The 20,877-nt window shown below is 49.6% G+C and overlaps 1 protein-coding gene across 1 annotated transcript in view; it reads right to left on the bottom strand.

Moving 5' to 3' along the window:
• Nucleotides 1-19,509, bottom strand: part of TMC2 (transmembrane channel like 2) — a 67,745-nt gene extending 48,236 nt beyond the window's left edge. The window contains exons 1-4 of the mRNA XM_049649820.1: nucleotides 19,476-19,509; nucleotides 19,243-19,323; nucleotides 7,260-7,578; nucleotides 3,315-3,467 (exon numbers count right to left, since the gene is read on the bottom strand). Coding sequence (XP_049505777.1) covers nucleotides 3,315-3,467; nucleotides 7,260-7,578; nucleotides 19,243-19,323; nucleotides 19,476-19,509 — 587 coding nt within the window. The remainder of the gene's footprint in view (nucleotides 1-3,314; nucleotides 3,468-7,259; nucleotides 7,579-19,242; nucleotides 19,324-19,475) is intronic.
• Between the last annotated feature and the right edge of the window lie 1,368 nt (nucleotides 19,510-20,877).

Raw genomic sequence — 20,877 nt, 5'->3', positions numbered from 1 at the left:
AGATAATGTCCAGGGTTTTAGGGAAGAATAGGGAAAAGTATGTCTACCCAATCTTCCTGGAAGTGGAATTCTTCAGATTTCTCTAAAGAAAGCAAGCAGTTTGCGTAAATTTCGAAGATATCAGTCAGGATTCTGATAAAGCAGAGGGACATACCCGATTAATTCTATAGTTTAAAGCAAACATCCCCGACTCGTGGGCTCTAGAAACGCTTTTGCCGACAGCACCGCCCATCTTGTGTTACTAATGATGCCTGTCAGCAACGTCTTCTCTGATTCGTCTTTGCTCCCCATTCTCACCTCTCAGAGGTCAGCATGGTGTCTGGCACAAAAGATGTTCAAGCTTTAAAATGCGTCCACACGATGTGCTGGACACTTAATATAAACAGTTTGAATCTGTCAGAACTCTGCAAGGCAGATGTCAATTGTCGCTCCTATTTTGTAAGTGAGGAACGGGAGGCTCAGAGGGCTTCAGGGAAGGAAATCATCCGAGTGGCACTGGACAGCCAGCCAAAGTCACCTAGATGCAGCAGAGGTGTGAACACAGCCTTGCCCCAGTTCATCTCTGTTCTTCATGCACCGTCATCCTGCTTCGATTGTCACAACAACTCTGCCCGGGGTCAACCAGCAGCCCGAGTGGGCCAGAGACGGGTCCCCACACCATTGCTTCTAAAAAAAGAAGATGTAGTCTGGGAATGCTATTTGTGATGGGAGGAAATCATGGAGGACGCGAACATTCTAGAATGTTTAGTAACCCTAGACAGATGATTACAAATTAAGAGTGTAGGTGGGGCCCCTGGGTGGCTCAGTCAGTTAGGCCTCCATCCGACTTCGGCTCAGGTCATGATCCCAATGGTTCTGAGTCTGAGCCCTGCATCGGGCTCTGCACTGACAGCCTGGAACCTGCTTCCGATCCTCTGTCTCCCTCTGTCTCCCTCTCTCTCTGCCCCTCCCCCGCTTGCTCTCTCTCTCAAAAATAAAACAAATAAACAGACAAACGCAAAAGACACATTAAGAGTGTAGGTACCGGAGCCAGAATTCTTGAATTCAAATGCGGGCCAGGCCCCTTACCTCACCTCGTAAAACGTGGGCAAGTGACCTGATGGCTCTGTGTTTGCTCATCAGTAAAGCGGGGGCAATAACAATGGAGTAAAGGAGTTGTTACCAACAACTGGTTTGGTATGTAACTGGTTGTTACATACCAGCATTCGGAATAGATCTGGTACCCAGGGGGCACTCAGCAAGCGGTGGCCATATGTACAAAAAGAAAGAGTACTGAGAGATGTGTTAGACACAGCTCCGTGGACAAGAGCATCCAGTTGAGTGAGGACACTGTGCCTTGGGCATCTGAGGGGCAGTAAGTAACTCAGCCTGAATGTGGGGCGGGTGGTGGGGGCTTCCCCACAGAGGGCACGCTTGGCCCGAGTCTTACAGGGTTGTAGGAATTAGCCAGGCGAGCCGGCAGAAAGCAAAGCTCTTCTAGGTAGAGGCCCCAGCTTGCTTGGAAACCCAGAGGCTGTCCACCTTGGACCTGACTCTGGGATAAGGAGTCTTGGGAGAGGGAAGAGGAAGGAGGGAATCGTGAAGGGAAGAGGCCAGTGTGGGTCGAGGAGACCTGCCCCGGAGACAGACGCCTGGGTCTGTTTGATTCCCCAGGCCTTAGCCGCTGGTACTGGGGGCAGGAGCTCTGCCCTCCGGCTGGAGGAGATGTCACGCGTCTCCTCTGGGCAGCCGAACAGCCCTCAAGAAATGTTCACGGTCCCCGAGACTTCAGCCTGCTGGAGATCTCATTTCCATGAGCACCTCGGTTGCTCTTTTTCCGCTGTTAATAAAAGATGTGTTCAGGTGACACCTGAGTGGGGGCGAGGTGGTGTTAGAGTGACAGATGGCTGTTCTGGGCCCCCTGACAGGAGGAAGAAGCTGGCCCTGAGGGATCAGGGAGAGGAGACCCAGAAGACAGCCCCTGTCCACGCCTGCACCTGCCACCCGAGCCGTAGCCAGCGGCCACGTGGGATGATTTCATTTAAATAAATTAAAATAGAACAAAAAATTCAGTTACTCAGTCACACTAACTGCTTTTCCAGTGGTTCCCAGCCACATAGGGCTAGCGGCGGCAGTAAGAGTGTAGCTTTAGAGCATCCCCGTCACGCCCCAAAGTTCTGTTGGTCAGCACTGGCCCGGAGGCACCACAGGGAGGCATTTCTTCCCGTAGGAGCCTAGGGCCTAGTAATTTGCTTGGGTGCGTAGAGTCAGCTGGGTTTACCAGAACTCCCTCAGGGTCTGCACTGTGTGCAGCCAGCCTCTTCGCTCACCTCTTGGGGGCAAACGGGGCGTCAAAATACAGCTGCCAAATTGTTCTACATAATAAAGGGTGAGGCAGTTGGCAGACTGGAAACTCAGGTGTGACAGGAGCCAGCGAAAGTGGCTTTATGAAGAGGGAAGGACAAGGGGAGTGTTCCCCCCGCCCCCAGCCCCCGGTGGCAGAAAAACCAAGGGGGAACTTGGGGGGAAATGGTAATATTGGATGGGATTTTTTTTTTTTTTCCAGTAGAAAACCAGTTAAACAGTGTGACCCCTGGCCTTATCTCAAGACTACGGCAGAGACACGAGACTCACAAAACGCTTGGTGGGCCGGCCTTTCGTGTGGAAACGGGAGAAGGGCTGAGCTGAAAACAGGAGTCAGGGGCTTGGAGAGGAGGAGGCCCGAACAACATTCATGGAGCGTCACCTCAAGCCTGGGCCTTGAGCTGTCGGGCATCTGGGACGCGAGAGTAGCTGAGACAGACACACTCCCCGTTCTCCACACGCCCAGCGTGAGTGTGCCACACACAAAGAGGTTCTGGGGCCCAAAGAACACAAAGGGCATTCTGAACGTGTCGAGGTGGGGAGGGTGGGGGCTGGAAAGCCGCCCAAGGGAGGCACGTCGGTGCTGGGTTGTGAGGGAGGTGTAGAAGCCACCAGATGAGAGGAAAGGGACACGAAACAGAAAGGATGCCAGGTTGGGTGTAGGCCAGAGCGCCACGATCCTCTGTCTCTCCCGCCAGACCCTGTCAGTGTTGGCCAACGGCAGGGCCTCAGTCAATAAACAGTCACTGCTCACGCCTGTCTAGGCTCTAACAACCCCCGCACCCCCCCCCCCCCCCCGCCCCCGGCCAGGCACTATGCTTGTGCTAGGGATTGAAGGGACCAAAGCAGAGTGGGAGGGTGAATCTCCCTTCCTGTCAAGGGGCGGAGAGGAAGAAGGGATTCCGGGCCCATCAGAAGGAGCTGAGCCTCTCGAACATTAAGAGGCCCCCGGCCGACCACCACCTGCTCACCTGAGCTCAGTAAGCTTCTTCGCCATGGGCCAGGGCTTGCTCCGCACGGTGGCAATGAGCTTCTTCTTGTCTTCTAGCTGCTCCAGGATTCGGGCCAGTTCCTCCTCTGACAGAGACTCCCCGACAGAGGCACCGGAGGCCAAGGAGGGCGATCTGGAGGCAGAGCCCGGGGCAGAGGAGGGGAGAGTGAGAAGTTGGTGTCTTTAGGCACCCTGCGGAATGTAGGGGAGCCCACGGGCAAGGCAGGCGGGCTGTGTTCACTGACCCTCCCAGCCCTGACCACCCCTCAGAGGCCCGCCCCTGCTCAGAAGCCCGTGGTGACTCCCAGCACCCATCAGAAGAGACTGCCACTCTGTCCTGTAGCCTAAGACACTGGGAGGGTCACCTCCCCCAACTTGATTTCTCTGCATGCTCCCTGCCCGCCACATTCTAGCACAGTGCTGCCCAGGAGAGATACAGCCCGAGCCACGTGTTGTCATTTGAAATTTTTCTTTTTTTTCTTTTTTAATTTAAAAAAAAATTTTTTTTAATGTTTATTTATTTTTGACAGAGAGAGAGACAGAGCATGAACGGGGGAGGGACAGAGAGAGAGGGAGACACAGAATCCGAAGCAGGTTCCAGGCTCCCAGCTGTCAGCACAGAGCCCGACGTGGGGCTCGAACTCACAGACGGCGAGATCACGACCTGAGCCGAAGTCGGACACTCAACCGACTGAGCCACCCGGGCGCCCCTGAAATTTTTCTAGTAACCACATTAAAATGGCAAAAGGAGATGGGTAAGTTCATTTTTTTTTTTTTCAACGTTTTTTTTTTTTTTTTTTTTTTTTTGGGACAGAGAGAAAGACAGAGCATGAACAGGGGAGGGGCAGAGAGAGAGGGAGACACAGAATCGGAAACAGGCTCCAGGCTCCGAGCCATCAGCCCAGAGCCTGACGCGGGGCTCGAACTCACGGACCGTGAGATCGTGACCTGGCTGAAGTCGGACGCTTAACCGACTGCACCACCCAGGCGCCCCAAGTTCATTTTAATAATACACGTCGTTGAATCCAACATGTCAAAAATTGTCGTTCTCACCCGTAATCAATCTAAAAATTATTAATGAGGCATTTTATATTCTTCTTGTACTGTCTTCAAAATCTGGTGTTCCTCTCACAACCCCTGTGTGTGTCGATTTAGACATTAAATTTTCAGTGAACATATTTGATCTGTATCTGGATTTCATAAGATTTGTAGTTGAAACGGTTACCCAAATGGGTAAAACCCATTTGGTTGGGTATGGTTGAAACCATACCCAAATGGTTTTAGACATACTTAAAAGTTTCCCAACCAATGAATTACGTGGTAGAATATCATTTTCCTTTGACATTTGCATCTGCACGGACAAAAGCAGTTGGCCCACTTTTTTTTTTTTTTTAAATTTTTTTAACGTTTATTTTATTTTTGAGACAGAGAGAGACAGAGCATGAACAGGGGAGGGTCAGAGAGAGGGAGACACAGAATCCGAAACAGGCTCCAGGCTCTGAGCTGTCAGCACAGAGTCCGACGCGGGGCTCGAACTCACAGACTGCGAGATCATGACCTGAGCTGAAGTTGGCCGCTTAACCGACTCAGCCACCCAGGCGCCCCTCATTTTTTTTTTTTTAAAGGAGAAATGCATCGGCTTCAAAGTTAAGTCGATTTCAAAACTACAGCTGTCCGTCCAAGTGAAGTAAATTCACTAACTTTTGTGTCAGCTCAGTAGCATTAACACCGAATTAAAATGAAGTTAAGTGAGGGGTGCCTGGATGGCTCAGTCAGTTAAGCAAACTCTTGGTTTCAGCTCAGCTCATGATCTCATGGTTCGTGAGATCAAGCCCCAAGTTGGGCTCCGTGCTGGCACGCGGAGTCTGCTTGGGATTCTCTCTCTCTCTCTCTCTCTCTCTCTCTCTCTCTCTCTCTCCCTCTCTCTCTGCCCTTTCCCTGCTCGTGCTCTCCCTCTCTCAAAATAAAAAATAAATAAATAAACTTAAAAAATAAAGTGAAATTAAATTAGAAATTCAGCTCCTTGGTCACACTGGCCACATTTCAAGGGCTCAGCATGTGGCTGGTGGCCGTCATACTGGATGGCACGGGGGAGGGGACTTGCATCCGGAAACCTTCTCCCTGTGTAAGGAGCCTCAACATCTCACAGCCGAGACCATGTGTGTTCGGCTGCCACAAAATTAAAAAAAAAACCACTTTTTTAAAATGTTTACTTATTTTTGAGAGAGAGACAGAGTGCAAGAGGGGGAGAGAGAGGGAGACACAGAATCCAAAGCAGGCCCCAGGCTCCCAGCTGTCAGCACAGAGCCTGACGCGGGGCTCGAACTCATGAACCACAAGATCATGACCTGAGCCGAAGTTGGACGCTCAACCAACTGAGCCACCCGGGCATCCCTGGCTGCTGCAACATTTGAGTTGTTGTGTGTGTTCCTCACAGTGTCCTTTGCTTGCGGAAAAAAACTCTGAGCGGGACAGCTGCCCATGGGGTGAGGGAGTGGCTGGAGAAGGCCAGGCCCAGGCAGCCTTCTCAGCCACTTCCATAAATGTAAATACAGGATGTGGGCTTGGGTCCCTGCAGGTTTTAGAGAACAATTTGCAGCAGCCCCCATGAGTTTTAATTTCTGAGGAACTCAAAGAACGGAGGAGACCTCATGGGCCAGAGGAGAGAAGAGGGGTCCAGCACCTCGCTGGACAGCCGAGGGCACAGGGGTGTCTTGCCATGCCTCATGCACATCCCATGACAGCTTCCTTTGAGTCTCTCCTCAGGGGTCCCTTGGTCTGGGGGTGCAGGGCACTCAGGCTTTGCCTCAATTCCCCGTGTGCTTCAGGGACTGGCCGAAATGCTTACCTTCTCGATGGAGAAACCCGGATGCCCCAGGGCCCCATGGAAAAGGCATTTCATCAAACCCTTTCTCGAGTGCATATTGCTTTCCGCCTTGTCTTATGATGACTGATGCCCATGTCCTATCTTACCTACTAGACTGTCAGCATCTGGGGAACACAACTGAGTCTTTTCTGTCTCTCTCTGCCCTGCTGTGGCACTCAGCTGAGAGTGGCACCCCTCGCTTTGCCTCTGCCGTCCAGACACCTGCGGTCTGCTTGGGGTGGGGCAGCCTCCCTCTAACACTCAGGACACTTCAGGGCTTGATCAACATGCATTCAAGTTCTCTTTAAGTTGCTACGGGCACCATGCACTCTTTACCCCTTTAGCTTATGTCCAAGGACAATCAGGCAGGAGACAAAAGCCCTAACCAAGTGAGGAAAGCTAAAAAGGGGGGGGAGGGCAAAGAGAAGGAGATGTCCCATCAAAATTGGCAGCAAAGAATGGAACCCAAATCCTGACTTGCTGACTCCTGAAGCTGGCTCTGTCTGTGAACCCACATGTGCCAGCGCTAACGGAACAAAGGAAAAAAACAAACCCCCCACATCCTAGGTTTCAGGGCTGGTGGAATCCTCGAGGGTCCTTTAAATCAACGCCACCTTTCACAGAAGAGGACACAGGTCCAGACTGGGGAAATGGCGTGCTTAAGTCCTACGATGACTCCTAAATCCAGTTTTGTTCTTTTCTCTCAGTTCCTCTTCAAGAGCTGCGGTGAGCCACCAGCTGAAATTTAGGAGACTTGGGATCTGGTCCCACCCCACTGCCATGTCACCTCCCCACTCAGTACGTCCACTTGCACCTGCCGGACATGAGGCACTGCGGTTGAGATCACCCAGTGTCCCCTCCAAGCGTGGCCAAGACCCTCTTCCCATTTCATGGGGGAGAGCAGGGTGGTGGAAAAGCGGGGGACAAACAGAAGCAGGAGATTGGAGGGGTCACCTATACCAGGGGAGGGGACATCAACCCTTTGTCAGGGGAGGGAGAAAGGCCAAAGGAGAGGAGGGCACTGATCATAAACGCACCTGTACCAGAATTACAACACACCTGTGCTTCTTCAGCCGCTTCCACGTCTCCTCCTTCCTCGGCACCTCCTTTTCCTTCTTTGAGGGTGCTCTCTGCTCCTTGAGGGAAGTCCTCCCATCCTTCTTCCTCCTCTCTGTGCAGGTCCTCTCTGCGGAGCTCCGCCCCTGTTCCCCCAGCTCTTCTCGGTGTCTCCTGTGCTCTGCCTGCTTCCTCCGGGGGGATCCCGGCCCTGGGCTGCCCCCGACCCGTTCCTTCTGGCCAGGCTGGGCTCCGCGCCTGCCCGCGGCACCCTCGGCTCTGGGAGCCCGCTTCTTTGAGGGTGTCCTCCCGGACCTGTCACCTGCAGGGGCAGGAATTGGGCAGTTCTGGCCTCACCCGCCTCCACCCCAGGAAAGTGCCCCCAGCTGTGAGACACCAGATGCCCAAGATACTTCCTGGAGCTTGTTGGCTCCACCAACAACAGGTGGCTTGTTGGCCACCTCTTTCGGAGCCCCTGGTCTGGGATGAGAATTAATGTCTCCCTCTTCTGACCGGTTGGCACTCCCACGCTCTTGCCTAAACCTCAGGTAGAGGGGGGGCCACCTGGGTGGCTTAGTCGGTTGAGTGACCGACTCTTGGTTTTGGCTCAGGTCGTGATCTTACCGTTCGTGGGTTTGAACCCCACGTCGGGCTCTGCACGGACAGTGTGGAGCCTGCTTGGGCTTCTCTCTCCCTCTCTCTGCCCCTCCCCCACTCATGTGCATGCTCTCATGCTCTCTCTCAAAAAATAAATAAACATTACAAAAAAAAAATAAAGCTCGGTTAGAGATTTAGGCACATGCCTTTCCTCTTTGTGGGTGTGCAGCTCTTTGGGGTCAGAGTGGAGTCATCTCCTGACCCCCAGGGCCAGGCCAAGCCCCCGTCTCTGTTTGGCAAGACTCTGTCTGGACCACTGACAGGCTCCTTTCTCCAGGGGCTGCTGTCTCACGGGACCCTGCCTGTGAGTGTGTGTATCAACCATGACTTTGTAGCATTGGCAAACGGCCTGGTTGAACAGAATCTACAGTATGAAATTTCCTCAACAGTTTGCCCAACAGCTATGCTAAGTACAACTATTCACAAAGTTACGAATTACATGCGGGCAAGGTTATCATGAAGTTCTGGTATGAATAACCAACCTCTTCGTCACTTACTAGCTGGGTGTCTTTGAGCAAGTCACTTGACCTCTCTGAGCTCCCGTCTGCCATGGGGATGTTGATACTTTCTCCATCAGCTTGTTAATGAACACAGAACAGTGACTGACATCTGAGAACGGATGGCACTCCCCTGATACTTTTAATCCAGAAATAAAGTATTAAAAAAATGTTTTTAAATGTTTGTTTATTTTTGAGAGAGATTGAGAGCATGAGCGGGGGAAGTGCAGAGAGAGAGGGAGACAGGATTGGAAGCAGGCTTCAGGCTCTGTGCTGACAGATAGCCGGATGCGGGGCTCGAACTCATGAACTGAGGTCGAGATCATGACCTGATGAAGTTGGAGGTTTAACCGACTGAGCCACCCAGGTGCCCCAGAAATAAGATATTTTTTACTTCTAGAAAGAACACAGGTTACGAGCTATGCTGGTTTGCATGAAAAGATCATGTCTATCATTTATTATCTCTGTGGCCACAAATAAATTACTTTTCTGCACCTCAGTTTCCTCATCTGTAAAATGGCTCTAGTAACCTTTATTTCCTTATGTGGTTGGGAGGTTAATTAAAAGCACGAGTAGGGGCGCCTGGGTGGCTCGGTTGGTTAAGCGTCCAACTTTGGCTCACGTCATGATCTCACGGTTCATGAGTTCGAGCCCCATGTCGGGCTCTGTGCTGACAGCTCAGAGCCTGGAGCCTGCTTCGGATTCTGTGTCTCCCCCTCTCTCTGCCCCTCCCCCGCTCATACTCTATCTCTGTCTCTCTCTCAAAGACAAATAAACATTAAAAAAATAAAAATGAAAAGCAGGAGTAAAAAGTCTGGCCCATGGGGTGTATTCAACGAAGGCCCCTTCCCCTCTTGTCTCCAGCCTGCCTCCCACTTTTGCACCCTGAGGCCCTGCCTCTGAGTGGGCAGTGCCTGGAAACTCTTCTGCAGGGCACTTGGTCTCATTGTCCACAGGAGCCACCATCCAGGCTTTTGTGTCATGGCCAGGCAGATTTCCCCAGCTGCACTGCAAGAGCCCCAACTTTGGGCAGAGCAGAGTAGAAGTTCATCACCTGCCATTCCCAGCAGCAGTCATGGAGGCTGGGATGTGGACTCTCAGCTTCCCAAATTCTCACCTCTACCCTACTCCTTATGCAGTCTCTCAAGTCTGTGCATGCAATGCGGTGGCCACAGAGAGCTTTCCTAGCTGCTTCCCTGCCCCTAGAGATTTTCCGTTCTGAGAAGCAGGCCACCCTGTCAAACAGCAACCAGAACTAGTTTGTGGTAGGTGGGGCTGGATTTGGGCAGACGGAGTTGGGGATTCAGAGTCCGGCTGTCTGGGTCTGAAGTCTGGTTCTGATGGTTATTATCTGGGTACCACTGGGCGGGTTGCTTTTTCTTTCTGAGTCAGCTTCCTTGTGGGTACTCTGGTAAGTGCTGCCCCTGGTCAACCCAGATCCCATTACCGGGCCACTGCATCATCCCCTGGTTCCTGGGCAGGGTGGCTGTAACAGCTCACAGGCTCTCCCTTCTCCAGGGAGCCTTTGGTTGATGGGAGCCATCTTGCCGGGAAATGCCCAGATGTCTACATCCCTTTCCCCTCCTTGAGTCAGCCCATGGCCAATTACTAACTGATACAGAGGTACAAAAGTCCAGTCTTCTGCCTCAAGGCTGAGCAAATCGGTGGCTCATTCATACTCCAGAGCTTCCTGTGGGATCATAGGATGGTTAGAGTCCATCTGAGCATACATCCTTGCTCGATTCCTTCCCTTGCCCTGTCCTACTTCCCTCACTCCTTGTCTCTTGACAGCCATCCTCGATAAATCACATGCCCACGAACCCCCATATCGGGCTCTGCTTCCAGGGAACCTGATCGATCTATAGGCACCTACCTCAAAGTGTGGTCGGGAAATCCAACCGAGATAGTATCAGTGCAAGTGTGATGTAAGCGGGAGTTAGATTTAGTGAGTGCAATTTGCATTGAGGTTCAGAGAGAAACTACTCAAAGTTCTCTTTTTGGGTTTCAAACCAGGATATCGGTGGCATATTCAGACGGGCAATGTGCCTGCCTGCTTGGCTACAGGCTACAGCAGCAAATGAGATTGACAAGATTCTGTCCCTCAACACATTTTGAGTTAGTGGAAGAGACAGCGTGATCAGTGCTATGATTCAAGAAGCACAGGGGTGGGCTTCACCCAGACTTAACGAAGGCCTTTCGAAGGAGGAAACTGATAAGCTGAGATCTAAGATCTTATTCTTAACTGATCCAACAGATAAGAGTTTGTCTGACATAATAATAGCAAAATATATTGGATGACTATAGCGTATGGATAAGTGAAATGACTGACAGTGGTGTTAAGGGGACAGGAAGGAGGAACTGGAAATACTCTGTTATAAGGAACCTGCACCACCCATAAAGTGGTATAATGTTATTTGAAAGTGGACTCGTGTTAATTATAAATGGATATTGCAAGCTCTAGCGAAACCCCTAAAAAAAGGACAACTGATATGCTAAAAAGGGAGAGAAACTGGAATCATAGGACATGCTCAGTCAAAACCACAAAATGTAAAGGAAGAGTGGAAGACAAAAATAGGAACAAAAAACAAGGGCAATTAATAGAAAACAGCAACAAATATGGCAAATATTAATCTAACTATATCAATAATCACTTTAACAACAATGGTCTAAATATACCAATTAGAGAAAGAGGTTGTCAGAGCCGATATTGGGAAAGACAAGAAACCCATTTTAAATATAAAGACAAATACAGATTACAAGTTAAAGGATGGAAAAAAATATACCATGCTAATGTGAACCAAAAGAAAGCTAGAGTAACTGTACTAATTCCAGACAAAGCAGATTTCAGAACAGGGAAAATTATCAGGCAAAAAGTAGGGCATTACATAAGGCTAAAGAGATCAGTTTTCCAAGAAGACATAACAATCCTTAACATGTATGCGCCTAACAACACAACACCAAAAGCTGATAGAACTGCAAGGAGAAACAGGCGAATCCACAATTACAGTTGGGGAGTCCAGCCCCTCTGTCAGTAATCAACAGACCCAGCAGGTACAAAGTCAGTAAGGACATAGTCGAACTGAACAACACCATCAATCAACTGGATCTACTTGAAGTTTATAGAATACTTAATCCGACAACTGCAGAATACACATTCTTCTTGAGCTCACATGGAACATTCATGAAGATAGATTACACTCTGGCCCGTAAAACAAATGAGTAGCCAGATATGGTTGCTAAGGCACCATGATCCTATCTTAAGTGTTCAAATCTGACAACTGTTGATTTCTTTTTTCTAAGATTGAGTCCTAAGTGTAAAATGAAGAAAAATAACTTTCAGAATATCTTTTGTTATCTAAAACTATCTTTGAGATTTCCCAGAAGGTCCCTGGAAAATCACAAAGACTTATTCTTCCACCTTATGACAAAGAGAGGTGCCAGAAACAATTAGGATTATTTGATATGTTACTGTTGGAGTTTCATGGGAAGAGTTGTCAAATCAGAGGAGACGCTTAGCCTTTCCTAGGTTAAATTGGGATAGGTCAAATGTTTAAATATTTCAGCAACTGTATGCCCTATGGGCAGTTCTGAGAGGTTTGCTGCATGCCCTTGCTGTCCATGACTTATTTCCATTAATCAGAGTCCTGCGGGTGATTTGCCTGATGTTAGGCAACAGTATAATAATCAGTCACAACTCACTTATCATTTAAAATGTTTATTTGATAACAATATTCTTTAATTTGAATCTGGCATCTTTTAGGCCAGTGCTTTACAACTGGAGATGCACATCAGATTTACCTATAGAGTTTTATTAAAATACACATGCTGGGGCACCTGGTGGTTCAATAGGTTAAGTGTCGACCTCTTGATTCTGGCACACAGTTGTGAGATCAAGCCCTGCATCAGTCTCTGCACTGGCTGTGGAGCCTGCTTAAGATTCTCTGTCTCCTAAAAAAAAAAAAAAAAAAAAAAAAAGATTCTCTTTCCCTCTCCCTTTGCCTCTCCAGTGCACATGTGCATGTGCTCTCTCTCTCTCTCTCTCTCTCTCAAAAAAAAAAAAAAAACCCACATAAGCTTAGGACCTACTCTGGACTGAATGAATCTCTTTACATAATATTCTTTTTAAAAAATGTTTATTTATTTATTTTGAGAGAGAGAGAGAGAACACATGTACATGAGCTGGTGAAGGGCAAAGAGAGAGAGAGACAGAGAGAGACAGAGAATCCCAAGCAGGCTCTGTTCTGACAGTCCTGTGTGGGACTTGATCTTACCAAGCATGAGGTCATGACCTGAGCCAAAATCAAGAGTCAGACACTTAACCAACAGAGCCACCCAGGCACCCCTCTTTACATAATTTTCTTGATCTATTTTTCTTATCTGATTGATATGTTCTTGTTTGTTATATTATGTATATGTTTTTATCTAATTATACATTATATCTCAAGATATTTTTTCTCTGTAAAGATTATGTTTAACCAACTTTATAAGTCAGATATAATGTTCCCTGTCTATACAAAAACATGCCTACTCATTATAAACATTTTGCCCAAAACTTTTAGATTGCCCTATTATGTTTGTTTTGCATCCCATAGTAACAACCAAATTTCCTGGCCAGTTTCATTATTGCTATGAAATATTTCACTTTTGTAAGTTATTAGTAATAAGCTAACCATAGCCATTTTAAGTCTCTGTCACCTACAGATACTACTTGTTTTTACCCTGAAACTTCTTTGAAATCTCAGCTGTAGTCTAGAGTTTTTGTCTTTAATCAAAGGACTGTCTCAGACCCCGACTGGAAGGATTCTAGCAGGTATTGTTAACAACTAGCACAGTAGTGAAACTCTCAAGGGGTCGATTCTTGGATTCATGTCTTTCGACTGAAGAGACATCACCATCTTCAAATTACTGGAAGACCATCGCTACTGGTGGCCTCAAGCTGAGGGTGCTTAGAAGTCCTCTTGAAGCAGACAGTCTTTGGATATAGACAGTTGTGCCCAAGATCCATGGAACAAGACCATAGATTGTCACTCTGTAACCTGTATTCCCCTGTTTTCTACTCTTTAACCTAAATTCCATCCTGCACTAATGTAAAGCTGTATTTAGTTGTGTTACTAATAAAGCCCTGTTTGCTTCCTTAATCACTCCTTGGTATGAATCCAATACCCAGTTACCATTCACCCATGAACTACCTAAAGTGCATATTTCCCTTGGGAACCACTCAGCTGTCTTTGGTCCCAATTCCATGTAAGAAATCAGTTGGTTTTCTGGCAAACTGGACTCAACCATTGCGTGATGTTTTAGATGGTAAATTCCACAATAGGCCAAGTGGCCAGAAACCCAAAACCCCCATCACATTCTAGGAGGGCCTTGACTCTGCTGAAACAATAGTGTCACTGAACTAAAGCTTAGAAGGAGATCAGGGGACAGGTGGTGTATTTTTGGAGACTGTCTCGCTTTCGCAGATCAACAAAACACGTTACTTTTCCTTTAGACCCACCTAATAACCTCGATACTACAACATTCACTCCTGATACCAATCTATTTTTGGTGAACGGTGTCAAAACTTTACAGCATTATTTCAAAATCCCATAGTAGTATTTTGGCCCAAACCAGATCATTATGTGGCCCCCAGTGACTGGTATTGGATCTGGTACAGAAGCCTACTATTACCCGCAAATCAGACAGGAACTTGTTACTTAGGTAAACTAATACCTATTCTCAGGATTGCTTCTGACATCACCCAGGATCCATTTTGGCCCAGTAGTTTGCCCTCTAGGAAAACAAGAGTAGTAAACAGTTTCATTGAAGAAAGAAAACTTGGGCCTTAATTCCAGAACCGAAACTCCTACTTATTCTAGGGGTATTGTGAAATTCAGGACTTTCATTTCCATACTTTAGAAGAAGTCTGGATGGTAAAATGAAACTTACATGCTATTATTGAGAGAATAAAAGGTGGTTAGATAATCCACCAAGAATCCATCTCCTGAGAGGTTTATGACATTGGACGAGAGATGATTTATATCAGACCTGCTTCAGATATATTTTGGCCTTTCGAGGGTAATGTGCAATGTTCAGGGGAGGAATGTTATACTTGCATTCCTGAAGACCTCTCAGAGATCTTTAACATGACTAAAAAGATCCAAGAAATAAACAAAGATATCAGGAAGCGGGGAACTTTGATCCCATATTTGGTTCCATGGACTTTTCCGATTGTGCGTGAGATTTGTTATTTTATTTAGTCTGGGCATTCTTGGCTCCTGGCTGAAAAGTGAACTATGCAAACTCTGGCCATAATCCTTCTCTTTGTATTTGTCTGTGTACCGGTGTTCAGATGTGTGATCTCCAGAGTTTTAAATGCTGTTGCATACCTGCTATGCATCAAATGATTCAGCAAAAGGTCATGCAGAAGAAAGAACTGGAAAACCTGACACACAGGTTGAAACAACTATCCCCAGAAACTGGGAGGTTGAAACAACTATCCACAGGTGATTGACATGCAATTATGATACCTCAAACAGTGGTGAAGATCTGGATTGATGTTCTCAGATATTGATGGTCTGACCTTCAGTTTGGGCTGAATAATGACCACAAGGACCCACTGAGAACAGAAACCATCTATCCCACACTCCGCCCAGACACAGAGAACCCAAAACTACACCTTAGGGTCCTCAGTAAGATGATTTTGTGTTATACCTCTGTCTTCATTAGCATGACTTTATTTTTTTCCAAGAGTCTCCTCCCCCAGGCAAATGGCTTGATTGGTCATTGCAGGATTTTCCCAAAGACTCATCAACTCTTCAATGGAAAGCATCACCAAAAATTTGCACCCAAAGATTCTTTGAATGCTTTGCCTCAAAATCCTGACCTTGCCATTTATTGTTGACTCTTGTATTAGAATTCTCATCCAATTCCAATCTAGCCCCCACTTTGAAAGTCCTGCCTGAAATCAAACTTTCAATTTTCAGTAAATTCTGACCTTCCCTTCCCTTTCCTGAGGCCCTCCAAAGCTTTTCTCGCTATAAGCAATAAAGCAGCTTTATCTTATCAATAGGTTGTGTTGGTGATATTTAGGAAGCCGGTTTTTGACAACAAGTTAGATAAACACATTTTGTTTTTAGAAAGAAGGAATAAATATGGTGGGCCAAAAAAAAAAAAAAAGTCATGGAAATAAAGAGAGAGAGAGAGTGATAAAGTATAACTGGGATGATTGGAAATACTTAGCAAAGAACTGATGTTCACTCTGATTCTGGAAGAATGAACAAGATTTTGCCAAGAGAAGAAGGGGAGAAGGGAGTGGCGGTGCTAGCAAGGTGGGGGGATTCTAGGCAGAGGAAACAGGGAATGGAGGGGCTCCAGTGGAAATGCCAAGAGGTCTGATGCATGGGTGAGCAAGGCAGGGCAGAGTCTGGGCTATAATCTGGTTGCTGGGGTGGGGAGTTCCCACAGGGGAGGTTGCCCAGAGAGCTGTACCCATGGGGCAGCTGGGTTGAAATCTGGAGGGTGAGGGTGTGATACTGGAGCCTGTTTTGCAGGATGTGGTCTGCATCAGAGAATGTTGCTAGAAGCACTGATGAAACTGTTGTGGGGTTGGGACACCGGGTCCCGGTCACTGCAGGGCAGGCCCCATGAGCATGTTCGCTGTGAAGGCAAGAAAAGGCACCGAGCAAGGGTCTGACTCCACCATTAACAATCTTTGGGACTCGGTTTCTCATTGTTGCGATTATGGCACGAGGTAACTGGTGTCAGCTCATTGAAAAGCCATGAGCGTTGTTTCTAGATGCAAAGACAGGTGATCATATGTGTGGCCGGATAGGTTTTCTTGGTTCCCTCCTGCCCTGATCTCTTTCTTCTCTGACTCCCCTCCTATGGGAAAAGGGGTTCGGTCAGAAAATGTGAACGCAAGATTATTTAAGTGTAATGGTAACTCATCCAAATTAGGAAGCAGGTCAGTATCAGCCAGTGAGAGATGGGTTTGTCCTGTAGATGTTCTTCCGCATGGCTCTGGAAGGTTTCGGCCCCCATCATGGGCGGGGGGGGGGGGGGGGGGGGGGGCGGGTAGAGCCAGAAACTAAGCCACCCTGTCCAAAGACCAGGAGCGAGTGTGAGAAAGTGTGTGTTACTGCAGCTGTGACCCTTTAGAAGAGTTCTAGAACTGAGCTATGCTCTCAGAGAGGACAGAAGAGCAGAGAGTGTGTGCATCAGGTCTCCTGGGTCCCATCCGACACCAGCTGCATGTTGCTTGAAAGAACTGGGTAAAAATGTCGATACACGTCTGCATCTTCTTCTGAGCTCTGTGTGTCCTCAATCAGCTAACAAATGGTTTTCTTTCTGGTAATGAGCTATACCAAGCATTTTTTCAAACGCTATGGATGAAAGTCGAGGGTTCATGCATTTTTTACAGGCTGTGACTCCTGTTGTAATGTTATTTCCCAACTGAACGAAATCCATACGGAATGTGGAAAGCAAGCCAGAATTTGCTCCTCAATCTTCCCCAAGCCTTTTCTACTTTTTTAGTTTTTCTTTACAGCCAGTGTTCCATGGACTCCACACAATGAATAATTTAGGAGCCAGAAAAGCAGCTGCTACCTTAGGAAGACCTCCAAGCCCCAGCATGTACTCCCTCACTCGTAACAGGCCTCCTCGGGCGCATGGACCTGATCCAAAGTGAAAATTGGCTGAGGAGAAGCTGGAAGGCCCAGCAGGGTCTGGCTCACCCTCCAGCTCGGTGATTTTCACCGTTAAATATGTTTACCGAAGGATCTGGAAGGTAGGAGAGTTCTGACCCTCCTCTTCGACTAACGGAATGACAGATTGTCATTATTTTGAGAAAATAGCTTTGTATTCTCAGACATTTTCCCCCCTCAACATCCTAGAAGCTGAAGGAATAGGCTATCAGGTCCCGTCAGAGGTGACTCCAGAGGAGATTTAAAATGAAAATCTTTATGTAATCGGGCTTCAGTTAACCTAATGGATTCCCAATATTTAACTTTGCTGTATTCCTTAACCATCTGGACCCCTGAAATGAAAATTCATTTCCTCTTTTTTATGGGAGAAGGGTGCATGGCAAGGGGGGGGCCGTGAGTGGCATATTTCAGTAGGAAAATGTTTGTGTTTTAGGCAAAATGACTTTCCATCTCAGTCCTGCTTGAGGGCCATGTGCCCACCCATGACACCAAGGCCAGCCCCCTCAGCTGGGGCAGAGGGGAGCCAGGCTGGGTGCAGGAGGGACATGGGCAAGGAGAATGGGATGTGGAGAAACAGATCTGTGCATCCTACACCTAGACAACTGTCACCAAGAGAGCTGACCCTCCTGTGGGGAAGGGGTTTCTCATCCAGCCACACGCAGGCACAATTTCTAACGCTTGTCCCCATGTCTGGAGGGAAATAATGACTGGATGGTGGGTGGGGTAGGGAGGACAGACAGTGGCCAAGGGGCAGCTCTGGAGCTCTGGGGGCAGAAAGGAGGGCTGAGATGCCAGTGGTGGTGCCCTGGCCCCTCCCTCCTGCCCAGGGTCCTGACTTTTGCACAAGCCTTGCTGTTGGGTTCTTCCCCTCCCCCCCACACCCCCCGACTTGTCATGACGTGACTCGGGCCCCTGGCTGTGGGGAAGCAGAGGGTGACAAGAGGGAAGGGCTTGGCAAAGGAGACAGACGAGGTGGATGCTGGCGAGTTCGTCGGAGCCAGTCCAGTGTGCCTGGGTGGGGGCCCAGACGAGTCCCTCCCCCTCAGAACTGGCTGGCGGAATCTCTTTCACCCTCACCCCGGAAGTCCATCCTTTTCCTGCAATTCTGCTTCCTCGCTTATCGGGGGGATTCAAGAAAGAGAAAATGGCATCATAACATCCACAACACGTCTCATGACCCGAAGCGTAGGATGCCTGACCTGTGAGTATGGCCTCTGCCCTCCTCATGGCCTCGAAGGGTCCTCTCTCCTGCCGATGGCTTCCTCCGGCTCCTCCTGGAGCAGGTGACCCCACTTTGGGTACAGCCTTCCCTGGCTCACAGAAGAGCTGTGGCCGCATTCCTGATGGGAAGGTGGCCTAACCCCACTACCGCTGGTACTTTGTGGAGGTGACAAGCGTGCTGTCTGGAGTCAGGCGGCCCGGGTGTGAGTCCTGGCTCCACGACCAACCCGCTGCCTGGACGGCGCTTCCCTGCTAAATGGTCACTGCTTCCTGAGGCTCGACTCAGTGTCCCTAACTCTGGGCTGCGGGCAGGGCCTCTCTGCGCAGCATCCCGTCCCTTCCCCAATGAAAGCACCTGCCTCCCCACCCCCCCCACCCCCGCCCCGCCCCCAGGGGTCCTTACAAGGGAGGGGGGGAGGGGAGGGGAGGGTGGAAGAGAACGCTAGGTGGCGGCCAGACCAGGAACGCATCACCCCATCTCACATACACCCCAACTCAGGCATCACCCCACCTCACCTGTGCCTGGAGAGCCGCTCCTCACCTGTCCTCTCACCCCACTGCCTGCTGGAAGAGATGAAGCATGACAGATGGCCGACCTCTGGGCGTCCCCCTCCCTGGATCACCCCCATTCTGCTGTGGGGGAGCCCTCAGCCGGTCCCCACTGCCCCAGATGACGACCTGGCCCCGATAATTTTACTAACAAGCATCCCCAGTCCTGACATATCTCTGACACCCTGGAGCGGACACGAGGTCAGAACATCCCCGCATTCCCCATCCACCCCGCCCCAGACAGACAGACGGACAGATAGAGAAGTTTGCTGAGGGGATTGCTGAGGAAAGGTGATTCTAACCAAGAGAGCAGCAGACTGAGACCCCTGCTGGGATCTCAGGGTTCTGCCAACACCAGCACCGTGCGGGGCACTTTACATGTGCCCTTGGCAGTCCCTTCGATGGTCCTGCCTGGGAGCAAGTTGCCTTCGTCCATCTCATGGGTGAGGCTGGGAGAGGCTGGATATCCAGATTGGGGCCATTCAGCAGGCAAGTGGCAGACCCTGGGCTCAAGCCCGGTCCCTGTGCCTCAAGAGACCCCCTTTGCTCCCCTGGTTTGCTGCTGCTCCGGAACGCGGTGGGTGGGCCCTTCAGAGCTGGGGACCACTCACCTTCCTCCCCCAGGCTCTTTGGTTGGCGGCTCATGGTCAGAGGAGCACCTCAGCCCCCGCGCTGGCTCACACCGATGGCTGGCCCACGTGCACCTTCATTCAGCCTGGGGCGCTCTCCTGCCCCCATGGTGGCCGGGCTTCCTTTCTGGGCCCTGATGGCAGCCGGGGCCCCTTGGCTTGTTTGAGATTGAACTGGAGGTGGGTGAAGGTCGGGAGAGAGGTGAGGAAGGAGGCGGGGAGTTCCCAGCCCTTCAATCCGGCCACACACTCCTCCGCTCAGGTTTCCCAGCAGAGGGGCAGTGTGGCCTCACGTTTCAGGCATCACTTACACACGGAGGGGCCCTGGAGGGGCCAGGAGCTGCCAGCTCACCTCCCAGCTCTGACGCCACCTGCACTCTGGCCACGGGGGATGTGAAGAGCATCCCAGGGCCCTTTCCCTCTACCCGGACTCCCTAATTGGGACAAGGCACAAGGAAAGTTGTGGGATGTTGGTGAAAATTATCACCAGGCCTTCTGTTTAAAACGCAGGTTCCCTGGGGCGCCGGGGTGGCTCAGTCGGTTAAGCGTCCGACTTCGGCTCAGGTGATGATCTCGCGGTCCGTGAGTTCAAGCCCCGCGTCGGGCTCTGTGCTGACAGCTCGGAGCCTGGAGCCTGTTTCAGATTCTGTGTCTCCTTCTCTCTGAGCCTCCCCCGTTCATGCTCTGTCTCTCTCTGTCTCAAAAATAAATAGAGGTTAAAATGCAGATTCCCAGGACTGACACTGGGCATTAGAATCAGTAGGTCGGGGCAGCGCCCAAGGAATCTACTCTCTGAATCCTGATGCCGAGTCCCCGGGCTCCTCTGATGAACAATTCCCGCTCCTGCCACCTGTCACTTGCTCGGCCACTCTTCCCACTGTTGCCCGCCTTGCAAAAGGGCACATCTGGCTGCTTTGCAAACCAGAGGTTCAGGATTGATCCTCTGGCAGGCAGCCACAGGCCCTAGGGTGTTGGGTTCTTAACCTGGGATCCCCGGGAGCAGAAAAGGGGGGAAACATAACAATTTCATTTTTCCTTGTCTTCAACTGAAATTCAGCATTTCCCTCAAAAACGCGTGAGTTTTGTCCCCCCAGTGGAAGTCATAGACATTTTCTCAGCACGTTAAGCTGTGTGTGTGTGTGGGGGGGGAATCTCAAAGTTCCATGTATGCCTATCACTACTTCGAAATTAGGACAATTATAATCCTGTTGCTAGACCTTGTTACTTACTTATTAGGAGGGCCTGTCGCCTGGCCACCTTGGTGAAGGGAAGGGCCAAAGAACCATCGCGTGAAGGAGCATCTGAAACGCACACGCTTCAGCTCAGGCTTTAAATCTTTCTCTTTGTCACCTGGCCTCTCCCCAGCCCCAGGATTCCAGGACAG

Source organism: Panthera uncia (assembly GCF_023721935.1).
Source record: "Panthera uncia isolate 11264 chromosome A3 unlocalized genomic scaffold, Puncia_PCG_1.0 HiC_scaffold_11, whole genome shotgun sequence".
Classification (NCBI taxonomy): Eukaryota; Metazoa; Chordata; class Mammalia; order Carnivora; family Felidae; genus Panthera; species Panthera uncia.
This window is presented reverse-complemented; position numbering and strand designations above follow the sequence as displayed.